This window comes from Rhinolophus ferrumequinum, chromosome 13 (assembly GCF_004115265.2).
Source record: "Rhinolophus ferrumequinum isolate MPI-CBG mRhiFer1 chromosome 13, mRhiFer1_v1.p, whole genome shotgun sequence".
NCBI classification, from domain to species: Eukaryota; Metazoa; Chordata; class Mammalia; order Chiroptera; family Rhinolophidae; genus Rhinolophus; species Rhinolophus ferrumequinum.
The window spans coordinates 17,884,892-17,902,640 of record NC_046296.1 but is presented as its reverse complement, the minus strand read 5'-3'; the positions used below and the strand labels follow the sequence as shown (position 1 = coordinate 17,902,640).

The 17,749-nt window shown below is 40.1% G+C and overlaps 1 protein-coding gene across 1 annotated transcript in view; it reads left to right on the top strand.

The window, feature by feature from the left end:
- The window catches only part of TET3 (tet methylcytosine dioxygenase 3), a 100,143-nt gene that overhangs the window by 61,428 nt on the left and 20,966 nt on the right, over positions 1 to 17,749 (top strand). The window contains 1 exon segment of the mRNA XM_033124410.1: positions 16,133 to 16,223. Coding sequence (XP_032980301.1) covers positions 16,133 to 16,223 — 91 coding nt within the window.

Genomic DNA, 17,749 nt, shown 5'->3' with positions numbered 1-17,749 from the left:
ATAGCTCGAGAAGAGACCTGAGAATGGAGGATACTAACATTTAGGGGTGAGAATCTCAAACAGGAAACTATGAAGGAGGTGTGGAAGAGATGTGGAAAGAAATTGAGGAGAGAATAGGTTAAAGAACCAACAGATAGTTTGGGAGGTTGAGAAAGTTAACAGCACCAGTACTGAAGAAGGGTCAAGATTTTATGCTGGATTCTTCTTTGTCTTACATTATATATTGCATGTGCACTAGTCTTTTCAATTAAATCCCAGGTTCTTTAAAAATTGGGACTTAATGTTGTATTGCTAAAGCATCTAGACTGGGGCTGAGCATATGGTAAGTACTCTACATATTTTTTAGTTAACTGGTCGACCTTATTCTACCTCCGTATTTAAACTTTCCAAAGACATCAGATCAGTTTAGGAATGATCCCCTTACCTTTAATCTTTGTCATCAGTGAATGTGCCCATTGTTATAAAGGATTTCTGTCTACTACCAGCAGGCCCAGTATTCTGCCCATGAATTCACAGGCAACTGACCTGAGATTTTAGTTCAAAAATGTTCATCCGGCACACCTGATCCAGGGTAGGAGCCAAACATCTGCCTGTTCTCCACATAGATTTGTGGCTGCCAGGAGGTATTGTGCTAGCAGCCACTGGTTGTCATAAAGTGCAATCTAATTAGTTACATAAGCTAAGCTGTTCAGCTTTAAGTTCACAAAAATTACATCAGGAAACTAAGGCATTATATAGGATTGTTTGGGAAAAGAAGATAGCTACTATAAAAGCTTTGTGTGTTCTTGACACCTATGTACTAATGTATGCCAGTTATCAACCATCTCTCTGTATCAGTGTTATAAAGAAAAAAATTCCTCAGCCTATATGTACACCTGGCCATGAGATCCCCCACTGATAAACTGTGGGTGCCCTAGTCTTCGTGTAGAGAGAGAGGGAAAGGTGGAAGGTGCATTTAGAAATTAAGGGTCCCTCTTTCAGTTAGGCAGTAAGGAGTAGTTTCTTGTGTGCAGTATCTCATGCTGATAGCAGAAAGGATACATTTCCTTCTCTCCCCAGCCTAGTACAGAAGTGGAAAGAGCATATTTTTCTATTTTAATAAGTATAAAATTAAATGCACAGAGCGAAGAAAAGTACCTAGAGCCATATAACCAGCATTTTCTCAAAAATTGTATTTTGCTCTCCAAAGCTCTACCCCAGAGCTTTCTACATGTATTTTAGAAAAAAAAACTTCACTTCTGCTCCCACAGTTCAAAGTGAGACATGAAACATATTTTTCTTTAAGAAGAGTTGAGCTGTTTCCTTGCTCTATCACTTTACCTCTATGGAAAATAAAGAAAGATTACACCAGAGACTAAAAGGAAAAATGGTGACTTAACAACAAGATACCAAAATATCCCTTTCCTGAAACTTAGTGAAAGGAACCATGAAACAAAAATAAGGGAGAGGATTTCCAGTCAAGGTGGAGGAGTAGGTAAATGCTATGCTTGCATCCTCTCACAACCACATCAGAATTACAACTTGACTACAGAACAACCATCATTGAGAATCGCCTGAAGTCTAGCTGAACAGAAGTCCTACAACTAAGGACATACAGAAGATGCCACATTGAGACGCGGAGACCCAGAATGGGCTGGTCCCACACCTTTGTGTGAAAGTTAAAAATTGGGAGGGATATCTCATCTATGGAGCTCCCCCCTGAGGAGCGAGGGGTTCCATCCCCACACAAGACTCCCCAGCCAAGGTTCCAGTGTCGCAAAGAGAAGTCCCCCCAACTTTTGGCTGTGAAAACCAGTGGAGATTGTGACTGAGTGAGATGGAGAGCTGCTGAAGTCCCAGCTGTTCCTCTTAAATGGCCTGCGCACGGCGCACCGACTTACTCACTGAAGGCATCACTCGCTCTGAGCTCCAGAACTGGGGCAGCAGCTCAAAAGGTGCCAGGGACACGCAGGGAGGAACTGAATTGCCTGGCTTCAGGGCGAGGGCTAGAGAGGTAGCTTCCTCCCAGACAGAAGTGCTGGCAGGTGCCTTGTTCCTTTGTTGGCCCTCCCACCTCCAGGCATGCATATGCAGGTGGCTGCCGTATCTGAGTCTCTATCAACCTGGCTAACACAGGTCTCCCCACCCTGGTGATTCCCTGAGACCCTGCCACACCCAACTTGTGGGCCCACCCAAGCCTCTTCCAGTGGCTTTTACATACAAACGACCTTGGCTCATGCTGCGGAATTTCCTAAAACCTCTCAAAGGTTCACAAACTGCAGACAAACAGCATCTGGCCTCAGCATGCCCCGTACCTCTTGTTGAGCAACCCCAAACCTGGCTTTGACAGCACCAGCCATGGTTTGCAGCTTGGCCTATCCCAAATACCTTCAATCCCAGCCCTGGTGGCAGACATCTGCAAATGGCTTTGTGGCTCATTCCAGGTGGCCCTGGGCAGGGCACAGGCTGTACCTGAACTTGGCCTGTAGCGGGGCCCCTCTGAGGAGGCCCTTAGAGCCGGCATGCCTGGTTGCTGGCTTTGGACCAAGCTGGAGCACGACCAGGCTATCTCCACGGAACACACCCAAAGGGCAGACTTGGCAGGCACCAGAGCCCTGCTAAAGCAAATCCTACTCCATAGGGTCAGCTCTTGCACAACAGTTCCTCTATCAGTCATGGCCAGTCTTCACAACCAATCAGCCTAAGGGTCAATCCCTCCTACAGACGTGCAAACAGCAACCAAGGCCCAACTACAACAGGAGGGCGCACACAGCCCACACAAGGGACACACCTAGAGCACCCGGCTCAGGTGACCAGGGAGACTGTACCACTGGGCCCCACAGGGCACCTACTACATAGTAACACTAAACACTGGAAGACAAAGCAGTTCTACCTGATACATAGAAACAAACAGAGGGAGGCAGCCAAAATGGGGAGACAAAAGAAACGTGCGAAATGAGAGAACAGAACAAAGCTCCAGAAAAAGAACTAAACAAAATGGAGATAAGTAATCTACCAGATGCACAGTTCAAAACACTGGTTATAAGGATGCTCAGTGATCTCAGGGAGAAATTCAACAAAGAGATAGGAAACATAAAAATGGAGGTAGAAAACAAAAAAGAGCCAGTCAGAAATGAAGACTACAATAACTGAAATAAAGACTACCTTAGAGGGAATCAGCAGTACAGTAGATGAAACAGAGTTTTGAACCAGCGATTTAGGAGATGAGATAGCAGAAAACACCCAAGCTGAAGAGCAAAAAAAAAAAGAATCCAAAAAAAAAAAAAAAGTGGATAGTTTAAGGGGCCTCTGGGACAAGAGTACCAACATTCACATTATTGGGGTACCAGAAGGACAAGAGAGAGAGCAAGGAATTGAAAACGTAGTGAAGAAATAATGACGGAAACCTTCCCCTTAACCTGGCAAAGGAAATAGACATACAAGCCCAGGAAGACAGAGAGTCCCAAACAAGAGGAACCCAAAGAGGCCAACACCCAGACACATTGTAATTAAAGTGCCAAAGTTAAAGACAGAAACAAAAAGAGAACCTTAAAAACAGCAAGAGAAAAGCAGTTAGTTATCTACAAGGGAGTTCCCATAGACTGTCAGCTGATTTCTCAACAGAAGGTACTGGCAGGAAATATTCAAAGTGATGAAAAGCAAGGACATACAACCAAGACTACTCTACCCAGCAAGGCTTATACTGTGTTTCCCTGAAAATAAGACCTAGCCGGACAATCAGCTCTAATGCATCTTTTGGAGCAAAAATTAATATAAGATCCGGTCTTATATAATATAGTATAATATAATATAATATGATTAATATACTACCGGGTCTTATCGTAATTTTTGCTCCAAAAGACGCATTAGAGCTGATTGTCCGGTTAGGTCTTATTTTTCGGGAAACACGGTATTTAGAATCAGAGAGGTAAAGAGCTTCTCAGACAAGAAAAAGCTAAAGGAGTTCATCATCACCAAACCAGTATTACAAGGAATGTTAAAGAGACTTCTTTAAGAAGGAGGGGAAAAAAGATAAATGTGAATAATAAAATGGCAATAACTACATATCTATCAACATTTTCTTTCAATGTAGATGTATGAAATGCTCCAATCAAAAGATAGGATGGCTGGATAGGAAAACCAGACCCTTACATATGCTGCCCACAGAAACTCACTTCAGATTGAAAGACATACAGATTGCAAGTAAGGGGATTGAAAAAGACATTTCATGAAAATGGAAACAAAAATCTGGGGTAGCAATACTTGTACCAGACAAGACAGACTTTAAAACAAAGGCTATAACAAGAGACAAAGGAGGACCCAGTAATCCCACTTCTGGATATTTATCTGAAGAAATCCAAAACACTATTTCAAAGAGACATGTGCATCCAAGTGTTTATTGCAGCCTTATTTACAATAGCCAAGATATGGAGGCAACCTGGGTGTCCTTTAATGGGTGAATGGATCAAGAAGAGGTGGTACATATATGCAGTGGAATATTACTCAGTCATAAAAAAGAATGAAATCTTGCCATCTGCAACAACATGGATGAACATTGGTGGTGTGCTGAGTGGAGTAAGTCACACAAAGAAAGACAAATGCCATGTGATTTCACTTATATGTCAAATCTAAAGAACAAAATAAATGAAAAAACAAACTCACACATACAGAGAATATTTCGATAGTTGCCAGATGGGAGGGGGGTTGAGAGGACGGGTGATAAGGGGGAAGGGATTAAGGAGTACAAATTGGTAGTTACAAAATAGTCATGGGATGTAAAGTATAGATAAGAAATAATCAATAAAAAATAAATAAGCACCCTGGCATATGGGCAAAACTGAGGCTTCTGTCTTAAAAAAAAAAAATACAGGAGAAATTTCGTCAACTGAAATTTGAAATATCCCGTCTTAAAACATGAATTACAAGGGCTGTCTGCCAGTTTAAGGTCAATTTGAATTAAAATAAAGGATGACATGGGTTATATATATATAACTCTCAGTACTGGGAAAAACATTAGTGGAGGCTCAGAGGGACCACACAACTTGGAGAGATGGGTTAGAGACCACCCACCTAGAAGGCATGCTCTTTGGAAAGTTGAGCATGCAAAGTCTCCCTTTTCCTCTCTGCTCCAGCTTCTGATGGGGATAAGGTGTGGGGTGTGGACGGTTGGCTGGACAGATGGAAAGACATATCCTAGGAGCCAGCTTTGTAGCCAAGGGCCAGCGGTATCAAACAAAGGCCATTGTTGCAGAGAGAAATACTTGCTGAACCACCAGACAAAAATCCTGCAAACCATCCGGTTTTATTTTAACTTGATGTCTTATCAGAGTAACCACTTCACTCCCATATGAGGGAACAAATGAGAATCCTAGAATCAAGACAGCACAACCCAACTCTCAACACTCAAATTTAGAGGTGTTGGCCCCAACAACCAGAGAGCACAGAGATGAAATTTCCCAGTTGCAGCTGTCCACAGCCAGCTTCAATTACTCCCATCCGCCCTCAGGTTACTGAACATTTGAACTAATAATTTGAAACCTCTGTAACACCCAATTCTCTGGCTTAATTTCTAAGAGAAGACGCTGAGCCATGTCCAGATAGAGAGGAAGGAGATTCTACCCAGTCTATTTTTTGGGCAAATGAGTCTAGACCTGTGGCTTTCAGTTGGGAACTATTTTATCACTTTTCCCCAGGGGATGTTGACAATGTCTGAGGGCATTTTTCATTGTCACAATTGGTGTGGTACTACTGGCATCTAGTGGGTAAAGGCCAGGGATGCGGCTAAGCCTTCAACAATGCATGGGACAGCCCCCACAACAAAGAGTCATCCAGTCCAAAATGTCAGTAGTGTCAAGCAGGAGAAATCCTGGAGGTAAACTTCCTTCATTGAAAAATTAACAAGCAAGCAAACAAAAACTCCGTCACGCAATCCATTCAAATTCCGAGTGGAAAGTATAGGGGTTATTAGACCATTCAAAATGAAGATTTATATTAGGAAAGACAAGAGGAACAACTCATTTATATCTTCAAGGAAGTTGAATAAAATGTTCACAGTGAAACCAGAAAGGAAAGATGGGACACTAGAATAAAGTTACAGAGAAGCCACAAGAAGTGTGGATCAAATTCCAGAAGAAGCAAGCCATTGCACAGAGAGCACTTACAACTATACTACAAGCTGTGAAAAACAGAATCAGAGTTACAGAAGAAGCTAATCAGTGAAGAAGGGGGACAAGCATGAAAGGCCCCTCCAAAATGGGAAGAAAATAGAAATGAACATCATAAGAGTGGAGAGAAGGGATATAGAAGGGATCTTCTCCACAGATTCAGTCTGTGGGAAAGTTGGGATCATTCTTTGGTGTTCCCAGTGTAGAGCATGGAGCAAACTGAACAAAGGCCAGCGTCAAAGATAGGGTAGAAAACTTGTCTGAAATTCAAATGAAGAAAAATGGACAAATAATGATCCTGATGAAGTTACTTAATTTTAGGATGAAGAATCGCCTATAAATAAATTAACCCAAAAAAATGAGGTGGTCACATTCACTTGGTGTTTTTAAAGTTTTTTTTTCACTTTAAAGAAAATACTTTTTAAAACCATTCTTTTAATTGAAATACACATATAGGGAGATAATGTACATCGTAGGTGTACAACTAAATATGGTTTTACAAAAGGCATATACTTGTGTAACCACATCTAGATCAAGAAACAGAACTTTGACAGCCCCTCAGTTCCTTCAGGCTCCCCATCCCCCAGTCATGACACCTGATCCCCTCAAGCAAACTATGGCCTGCAGAACAAATCTGGCCCACACTTGTGAGCTAAAATTGATTTTTCTGTTTTTAAATGGTTAAAAAAAAATCAAAAGAAAGCTATTTCAAGGCTCATGAAAATTATGTGAAGTCCAAATTTCAGTGTCCATAAGTTTTAATGAAACATAGCAACGCTCATTTGTTTATGCACTACATCAGCGAAGATGAGACTGCATGCCCCGCAAAGCCTTAAATGTTTGCCATCTGGCCCTTAACGTAAAAAGTTTGCTGACCCCTGTCCTAAGGTAGCTATTCTAACTTTTAACCACATTTTAATCACTTTTGCCTGTTTTTGAACTTTATATATATGGAATCATATATGAGAGTGTGTGCATGTGTGTGTGTGTGTGTATCCTTTTATGTTTTGGCTTTTGTTCATTGTTGTGTTTGTGATATTCATCTCTGTGTGTGTAGCGGTACCTGTAGTTCATTTATTTTCATTGCTGTATAGTATTCCATTTTATGAATATACCACTACCTACTAGATCGTTGATAGTCCTTTGGATTGTTTCCAGTTTGAGGTTATTATGAATCATGCTGACGTAAGAGGTTCTTACATACTCTCTTGGCACACGTATAGATACACATATTTCTGTTGGGTATACTTGTATACATGGGACTGAAATTATGTAGGTTTAGCTTTAGTAGGTCACCACACTTTCCAAAGTGGTTATAACAGTGTAAACTCCTACCAGCAGTGCTCCACTTCTCACGAGCAAGTGTTTGACGTCTTCCCGCCATTGTGGTCGGTGTGTAATTCTATCTCATTGTGGCTTTAACTGACATTTCCCTGATGACTAATGAAGTTGAGCAGCCTGTCTTATGTCCTCTTTTGTAGACTACCTGTTCGAGTCATTTGCCCATTTCTCTTTTGTGCTTCTTTTTCTTACTGCTTGGTAAGGGTTATTTATTTATTCTGGATATGAGTTCTTTGCTGGATATATGTACTGCAGTTCTCAGAGCACTGAGATAAACATGTGATCTAAGGATTCTGTACTCAGTGAAGTTACCATTCACATATAAAGCCTTCATAAAAACATTTCCAAATGTGCAAGAACTCAAATTTTCTGGAAATGAATCAAATAAGTTAACAGATTGGGAGCTTGTGATATGAAGGGTCTGGTAGTGAACACGAAATGTATTCAAATATAAAGTCCAAATTTCAATAATTATAATTTTTTCCTAAAACAAGAAGTAATATATTTACTTCCACTATACTTGAAATAAATTTATTTTATTTTAAATAGCTCTTTTATAATACAGAGGGGGAAATACCGTGTTTCCTCGAAAATAAGACCTAGCCGGACCATCAGCTCTAATGCGTCTTTTGGAGCAAAAATTAATATAAGACCTGGTCTTATTTTAATATAATATAAGACCAGGTCTTAATATAATATAATATAATGTAATACTGGGTCTTATATTAATTTCTGCTCCAAAAGACGCATTAGAGCTGATGGTCCGGCTAGGTCTTATTTTCGGGGAAACACGGTATGTTCATGACGATACGAACAACAAACATGAGGTAAAGTGAAGGAGGAGGGTGGGAGGAATTATAAGGGTGCTAACTTCTTTCTCTCTAAAAGTCACATTAGCATCACTAAGAACATGCTGCAGATTTTCCAGATTATGGGGGGGGGGGTAAAAAATAAAACATGTATAACAAAAGATAAGAAAGAAAACAAGGAAACATGGAAAACATAAAATAACAAACCCTATGCATGTGTTATAACCGTAAATGTAAATAGGGTAAACTCACGTGTTGAATTTAAGATTCGTAGCATTAAACAGCACCAACATGGTTAATACACGTTATTTCTGTTTATGGGAAAACAAGCATGTATTAATCACTGATTCAGAGCATACACTGCATATTACTGGACGTTACCACAACCTTGCGAAGTGTTGTAAGCTGTCTGGTGCCACAACTGAGTACAAACCTGTTACCACACAAAAAGACACACACACACACACACACACACACACACACACACACGAGGATATATATATATATTTAAAAATTAGGATAATTTGTAAATGTATTTTGATTTTATAAATAAGCATACTTGGTTATAAGTCCAATTTCTTTCCATAGAATATCTTCTCCCTGATATATATAATCAAAGAAAAGGATCTATATATCAGGGAAAGGGATGTAATTAAAAGAAACAATACTTCTAAGAGACTCCTTGAGCTGCCTTGTAAACTGCTGTAAGGAAGAGAATAACTTTGGTTTTATTTGGCACTTGGAGCTGTATCTGCCCTTTGTGTTTTTGTGACTTTCCCCAGAGAAAACCTGACCATTCCGTGTCCAGGTTCGCTTGGTTTTGGATCTTGATACCTTTTTTCCTAGCTGCTGGGATGGAGTTGCCAAGATTTGGTTTGCATCTTCTCCTTGAAAATCTCCTTTCTCTGCCCTTAACTGTAAGTTTTGAGTTTTTCTGATTTGGGACACAGGTTACTTACCAAGAGCTACATTACGTTCTAGTTCCAGTGTTAAGAGCCTGCAGTCAATCCATTACTTTGACTTTTCTCTAGACAATAGAAACTGGAATACAGCCCAGAAGTTCTGGCATGTTCTTACGTTCTATTTTCTGTATACTGTGTAGTATCCTAATGCCTATAAAGAGCTTCAGACTACTGCCTCCAACACCCACACTCTTACATTCTCTTTCTCTATACCCCCCTCCGTCTCCTCCCCTCCCCCACTTCACATGCATCCTTCTGTAATCCTCTCTGTTTTATGGTGCAAAATAGTGTCTATCTGGAGCAAGTCATTTTTAATCCTTTAGTTGAAAATAATCACGCATTCATGAAATACTTAAGTGTTAATAGTTTGAGAACTGCACTAGGTACCTCACATGTCATGTAATACTCAACAATTCTGTAATGTTGAAACATTATTTTAATTGCTTTAAGGCTCATAAGGGTTGTGTAACTTGGCCACAATCACATAATTTGTTTGGCAGAGTCTGGACAGCAGCTACATATTGAGTTCATGTAATGCACTTCAACCTTGACGTATTTTACACGAGAAGGCATGAGGATTAGAGAGGCTGGGAAGGTAACTCCTCACAGTTGCCCAAAATCCACAGTCTCTGCAAAATCCATGTTCATTCTGCTGTTCCATGTTAACATTAAAAATGGACTGTGATACGTGCTTTGATAATTTTTGTTGTATGCAAGGTGCTCTGGGAATCCCAAGGGAAAACGAGCCTGAGAAGTCCAATATGGCTTCACTGAAAAGGAGGCATTCAAACGAGGCCTTAAGAAATGAGTTTTACAAAGAGAGCAATAAAGGAAGGCACTGTTACCAATGAGAACATGTTTAACGACACAGGGATGTTGTCAGTAATGCGGAAGGATCTGTGGAGGCTATTGCAGGATGCAAGACTGGGAAGTAGGCAGACGTGGCTCTGCGGGGACCTTGTGGACTGTGCTCTGGGATTCAGGTTCTGTCTTCTGTCTAGCATGGAGTTATCAGTGGGAAGTGATGAGATCGGATTTCTGTTTTGGGCACTGTAACTGGTAGTGTTGGGTAGGATGATCTCGGAGGGCTGAGACTAGTTAGGAGACCATGACAATAATTCAGGCAAGAGCCTGACCCAGGACGTTGAGGGAAATGAAGAGCCTCTGTGAGCAGAACAATAAGTAGTAGGCAACTTCCTTCAATTCACTGGACTGCACACACCATTGCCAAACTTGCTCTTACGCTTATTTTTTTTCTTTTAATTTTTATTTATTTAAGTGTGTTTTTCCAGGACCCATCAACTCCAAGTCAAGTGGTTGTTTCAGTCTAGTTGTGGAGGGCACAGCTCACAGTGGCCCATGTGGGGATCGAACCAGCAACCTTGTTAAGAGCACCATGCTCTAACCAACTGAGCTAACCAGGCGCCTCCTCTTATGCTTATTCTTAGTGTGGGTAATAGTATATACACTTTTATGCTTGCATATGTGTACATATATACACATGTGGGATTGTGTGTACACTAACTAGCATATTGTACATGCTATACTGAAATTTTTTTGAACTAGTTAATTGAACATTGTTTCAATCTTACAGCTTTCTTTTGGTATTCTGAATCCATTTATTTTCTTTCTAGTCACAAATATTTTTAATTATTTTTTTTCAGTTACTCTTGACATTCAATATTATTTTATATTAAAGTGTACAGCATAGTGGTTAGATGTGTGTGTGTGTCAGTGTGTGTGTCTTTGTGTGTGTGTATGCACTCACATATACTGGGGGTGCCAAAAAAATATATACAAGTGGATACTTTGGTCAACGTTGCTCAAGCAGAAATTTCTGGATGCTGATGGTAACCACTTTGAGCACCTCTTGTAGATGCAGAAGTCAAACATGACTTGTATTCATCCTTTGTTATTGGTATATATTATTATACTTTTAATACAGTTTTCCTTTCTTAAAATGTGTATACATTTTTTTGGCACACTCTATATATACATACTGTTTCCCCAAAAGTAAGACCTAGCCGGACAGTCAGCTCTAATGCATCTTTTGGAGCAAAACTTCATGTAAGATCTGGTATTATATTATGTTGTATTATATTATATTATATTATATTATATTATATTATATTATATTAGACCCAGTCTTATAGTAAAATAAGACTGGATCTTACAGTAATTTTTGCTCCAAAAGACACATTGGAGCTGATTATCTGGCTAGGTCTTATTTTCAGGGAAACACAGTAGTATGTATATAATTGACTGGTATAAGTATTGCTACCACAGCTTTTATATTTCTTTGTTTCCATTTTCATAAAATATCTTTTTGCATCCCTTCACTTTTAGTCTGTGTATGTCTTTCAATCTGAAGTGAGTCTCTTATCAGCAGCATATGTAAGGGTTTTGTTACCCATTCAGCCACCCTATGTCTTTTGATTGGAGTATTTAATCCATTTACATTTAAAGTAATTGTTGATAGATACGTAGTTATTGCCCTTTTATTCATATTTTTTATCTGTTTTTCCCCTTCTTCTTTTAAGAAAAGTACCTTTAACATTTCTTGTAATACTGGTTTGGTGGTGATGAACTCCTTTACCTTTTTCTTGTCTGGGAAGCTCTTTATCTGTCCTTCAAATCTAAATGATAGCTTTGCTGCGTAGAGTAATCTTGGTTGTAGGTCCTTGCTTTTCATCACTTTAAATGTTTTTCTGCCAATCCCTTCTGGCCTGCAAAGTTTCTGTTGAGAAATCAGCTAACAGTCTTATGGGAGTTCCCTTATAAGTAACTAATGGCCTTTCTCTTGCTGCTTGTCTTTAACCTTTGGCATTTTAATTATAATGTGTCTTGGTGTTGGCCTCTCTGAGTTCATCTTGTTTGGGACTCTCTGCACTTCCTGGACTTGTATGTCTGTTTCCTTCACCAGATTAGGAAAGTTTTCAGTCATTATTTCTTCAAATAAGTTCTCAATTCCTTGCTTTCTTCTCTTCTCCTTCTGGTACCCCTGTGATGCAAATGTTATGCTTGATGTCCCACAGGTCCTTTAAACTATCCTCATTTTTTTGGATTCTTTTTTTCTTGTTGCTATTCTGCTTGGATGTTTTCTGCTACCTTGTCTTCCAAATCATTGATTTGATCCTCTGCTTCATCCAGTCTGCTGATGGTTTCTTCTAGTGCATTCATTTCAGTTATTGTATTCTTCACTCTGACTCATTCTTTTTTGTGGTTTCTATGTCCTTTTTTATGCTTGCTATCTCACTGAGTTCCTTGAGCATACTTATAACTAGTGTTTTGAACTGTGCATCTGATAGGTTGCTTGTCTCCATTTTGTTTAGCTCTTTATCTGGAGTTTTCTCCTTTTTTTTTCATTTGGGACACATTTCTTTGTTTCCTCATTTTGCTGCCTTTCTGTGTTTGTTTCTATCTATTAGGTAGATCTGCTGTGTCTCCCAGTCTTTAAAGTGGACTTTTGTAGTACGTACCCTATGGGGCCCAGTGGCAGTCTCCCTGGTCACCTGCACCAGGTGCTCCAAGAGTGTCCCTTGTGTGGGTTGTGTGTGCCCTCCTGTTATAGTTGAGCCTTCGTTGCTCTTGGCACATCAGTAGGTGGGATTGATTCTCAGGCTGATTGGCTGTGGGGGTTAGCCATGTCCCACAGTTTACAGGCGCTGTGCAGGGGTACTTACCCCATGTTAGCAGGATTTTGCCCCCAGTGGACTCTGATGGCCCACTGAGAGACCACCCTTTGGGTGTACCGCTTGTAGGGTTAATTGGGTGGTGCTGTGCTGTGGTGTGGTCTGAAACCTACCTCCAAGTATGTTGGTTTCTGGGGCCTCTTGGGAGGGGTTCCAGTGCAGGCCCAGTTCACCCCACTGCTGTGACCAGCCAGAGACTACCCTGGTAGGAGCTAAAAAGCAAAGCTGTGGTTGGTTGCTCCTGTTCTAAAACCCTGGAGGCACATGGGAGAGGCCAGGTTGGAACCAAGGATCACTTTCACCAGTACCAGGCCCTGGGGTAACTGCAAAAAGCCAGGACAACAACCCTGAGGTTTGCTGCCACCTGCTGCTCCTGTAAGGCTCCAGTGGCTGATAAAGCCTTGTATGTAACATGAGTTGATGAGGGCAAGTTTCTCAGGGAGTCACCAAGGGGGGACAAGTTGTGTTCAGGAGGTTTATGTAGATTCTGGTTTGGTTCCCGTGCTGAGCCTGGAGCTACTCAACAAATGTCTCAGAGCACACCAAGCCAGTCACTCTGCCATGTGGGGCCAACAACCCCCAAGAGTTTGTTTCCAGAAGTACTACATGGGCATGACTGGCTGCTCAATCGAGAAAGTGCTTCCGGCGTTGGGGCAAGTTGCGTTGGGGCAGAGTGAGTTTCCAGGATCACCTGGGGTGGCATGAGCAGAGGTCACCAGGCCCAGTGCAGATTCAAGATTTGGCCATGGGGCATGGGGGGTGGGCTCAACAACAGGAAAGTTGGGGCGCCCCCTGCTGGCTGCATGGGAAGAGGGATCCCACAGGGGAAAATGGCAATTGTCCCTCCAGTCATTTCCCAAAGCCACACAACTCAGTCTTTCCTGTATGTCTCTGATGCCCCTCAAGTCACTGTCCCTCCACCAGAGCCCAGGGTGAGTGTGTGAGGGAGTGAGTCGTGCTCGGGCCCTTTAAGAGGGTCCTTGTATACCCTTCCAATCACATTCCCTTCCTCTCCCATGCCTCCAGAGGTTAACCACTCTCTCTTGAACTTGTGGTTTCCTTTCCTTTCCAAAAAACATGATTTGTCTCTTGTTTTTTGTTCTTTATATTAAGTTAAACCATATGGAAATTGCCATTTTATTGTGGTAAAAATTTTAATAATCTGCAATTTCATATTTTCAACCTAGTAATTTACCACCTATGGATCCTAAACAGTAGAGTTAAGAGCCTGGTTTTTGAAATTATTTCAGTGGTAATCTTACTGTATTTGTCCTGTGCTATGCTTTCTTTCTCTCACTGTGTTTAATATTCAGCCATGTCGTTGCAAGTTGTCCAGTTTTCAATTGCTGGATGTATGCCGTTTATATGACTACTACACATTTTATGTATCTGTTCCACTGTTGCTAGATATGGTTGTTTTCCAGTTTTGACTACTGCAAGTAGTGTTGCTGTGAAAATTCTTGTACATTTTCGATGCTGTGGCCAAGATTTCCTCTAGGAAGGATCAGTAAATTGGGCCTCCTGCCTAGTTTTTTTTGTTAATGGTTTAATTTTGAAATAATTTTACATTTGTAGAAAGGTTGCAAAGTTGTACAGAGAGTTCCTGTATACCCTGTACCCACCTTTTCCCTAATAAAAATGTCTTATGTAATAATAGTACATTTAAAACTAAGACATTACTGTTTGGTACAAAACTATTAATTAAAGACTCTTTTGGTTTCATCAATTTTTCCACTGATATGTCTTTTCTGTTATAGAGCACAATGCAGGATACTACATTGCATTTAGTTGTCCTGTCTCCTTAGATATGAAACAAACTTTCCAACTGTAGTACAGTATTTGTATGAAGTACGTTTTGTTTTTAGCCTTATAGTACCCAGTCAAAACACTGTTTTCCAGAGTTACTAGTACATAGTTTTTTTGGGTCTCGTTTCTTTCACTTAGAAAATTTTATTTAAACTTAATCCATATTGTTGTGTGAATCAGTAGTTTCTTCCTTTTTTAAAAATTCAGTGAACTTCACATAACACAAAATTAACCATTTTAAAGTGAACAATTCAATAACATTTAATGTATTTACAATGTTGTGCAACTACCTCCTCTACCTAGTTCCAAAACATTTTCAATCACTCCAAAATAAAACCCCGTATCCATTAAGCAGTTACCCTTTATTTCTTCCTCCTCCCAGCTTCTTGCAAACCACTAATCTGCTTTCTATTTCTGTGGATTTACCTATTCGGGATATTTCATATGAATGGACTCATACCGTATGTGATCTTTTGTGTCTGCCTTCTTTTACTTGGCATAATGTTTTTAAGGTTTATCCACATTGTAGCATGAATCAGTACTTCATTCCTTTCTTTTTTTAAATTGTAGTAAAATATACGTAACATAAAATCTGTCATTTTAAACCGTTTTTAAGTGTACAGTTTAGTGGCATTAATTGCATTCACAGTATTATGTAACTATCTATTTCCAAAACCTTTTTGTTGCCGTAACAGAAATTCCTTGCACCCATTAATAACTAACTCCCCATTCCCACTCCTCCCAGCCCCTGGTGACCTCTAATTTCTATCTCAGTGAGTTTGCCTGTCCTAGGTAGTTCATATAAGTGGAATCAATACACTATTTGCCCTCTTGTGTCTGGCTTATTTCACTTAGCATAACGTTTTCAAGGTTCATCTATGTTACAAGCAGGTGCCAGAATGTTTTTTCCCTTTTATGGTTGAAAATATTGTATGGCTAGAACATTTTGTTTATCTGGTGATGGATGCTTGTGTTGTTTTTTTACCTTTGGGCTTTTGTGAATAATGCTATGAGCATGTGTATACAGCAACTGTTGAACCCTTGTTTTTAGTTTGGGCAGATACCTAGGAGTGGAGTGGTCTAGACTATGTACAATAAGAAGCTGAATTCCAACGTGGGTAGACCACAGTCTTTACAACACGTGGTTATTAGATTTTCAAATTTTTGCCAGTTTGGCCTGTGTGTAATGGTATTTCATTGTGATTTTAATTTGTATTTCCTGATTTCTAATGGGGTTGAACACATTGTCACATGTTTAAAGCCATTTGAATTTCCTGTTTTGTAATGTGCCCGTTAATTTTTTTATTGGTGGTTTGCCTTTCTAAATGAATGTTGATGGATTGATGTCTCCAAATAATGTTTACTCTGTGTTTCTGCAGAACAAATAGTGGAGAAAGATGAAGGTCCGTATTATACTCACCTTGGATCTGGCCCCACGGTAGCCTCTATCCGGGAACTCATGGAGGAGCGGTGAGTGATGTACAGATGTCCAAGGAAAAATGGACAAGTTATTAATAGAATATGGATTTTAAGCCTCTCTCATTTTCATTGCCTTGTACTAGATGACAAACAGAAAGGAATATTGATATTCAGACGGTGGAAGGTTGAATGTGGGATTCTCACCGCTGGTGCTTTTGGGTTTCTAGCTGTAGATCTGCCCTCCATCTATCCTCTTCCCCCCTTTTCTCTCTCGCTCTTTCTTGAAATAGTTTTTATTGAAGAAATGTGGTTGAATGGTTATATGTCCTGTAGAGTTTCCCATGGTCTGAATTTCTCTGCTGACTTTCCTGTGGTATTAACCTGGTTGTCTGCCGTACGTCCTATAAATTGGTAGTTAGATCTAAAGGCTTGATCAGAATCAGATTGTTTTTTTCTTCCTTTTTTTCAAAACTGCTTCATGGGTGATATTTTGTACCTCCCACAGGAGGAATGTATTGTGTCATCTTTGGCCAGTGGATGCCTGTTCTGGGTGTCTCCTGAGTCCTTTTGACATGATCCTAGGACTCTTTTAATCACTTTCTTGATTTCTCGTGTGACAAGCTGTTCTGGGCTCATGTGTACATTTATCCAAGAAATCCTGGTTCCTTTTATTGTGGGAAAAAGTATTTAGAAAACAGACTCTGGGTGCTTGGCATGTTCATTGCTACTGGGGTGCTGCTCGTTGTGTCTAGGCCATTTTATTAGAAGGCGCTAAGATGTGTGTGTAGGTTTTTGATTTTTGTTATTGTTTAGTGATTAAATATTAATACATCATGAGTTTATAATGACATTTCCAATTCACACTCAAGACTATAGGGTTTTTACTTTGTAGCTCTGTTTCGGTTTTTTAAGCAGCTTGTGTAGATAGAGACTTTAGAATCTATGTACATGTCCACAAGGGATGGAGAGGTAAGATAGCAGGAGGGTTGTGAGCATAAACTGAATTGACTCTATGTAAAACCGTGCTTATTAGTAAATACTACACACAGGGTGTCCACCTCACATACACATGTACTGGCTGCCTTTTTTATAACAAGTATTAGTATTTTAATAGTGAAGTCAAAGATTATATAGATGTAAACATGTTTGTTCATACACATACATACAGATGTGAGGAAGGCTAAGTGGCTCAGAGTTCAGGAACCAGATTTTGTCTGACCAGGGGAGCCAGACTAACCCATCATTATGATAATATAGCAGGGAACATGATTTTGAACTGAATAATGACTCCCCTGAATGAATCAAAGGTAAGATGGATGGCGGACAGTGATCTGCTGTAATCTCTCTTAATCATCCTAAACCATCTGGAAACAGTCATATTCAGTGCATCCCATCAGCAGAGCAGTTGATCAAGACCCAATCTGTAAATTCAGATCTAATTGAAAGGACACCTCTGAGTCCACGAGAACGAACAGATTTACAACAGGGTGTGCGTGTTGTGTGTGCATGTGCCCACATGTGTATGCATGGCAGTTTCAAGATTGGACAAGGCATCATTTTGGCCATGGATTTTTGTA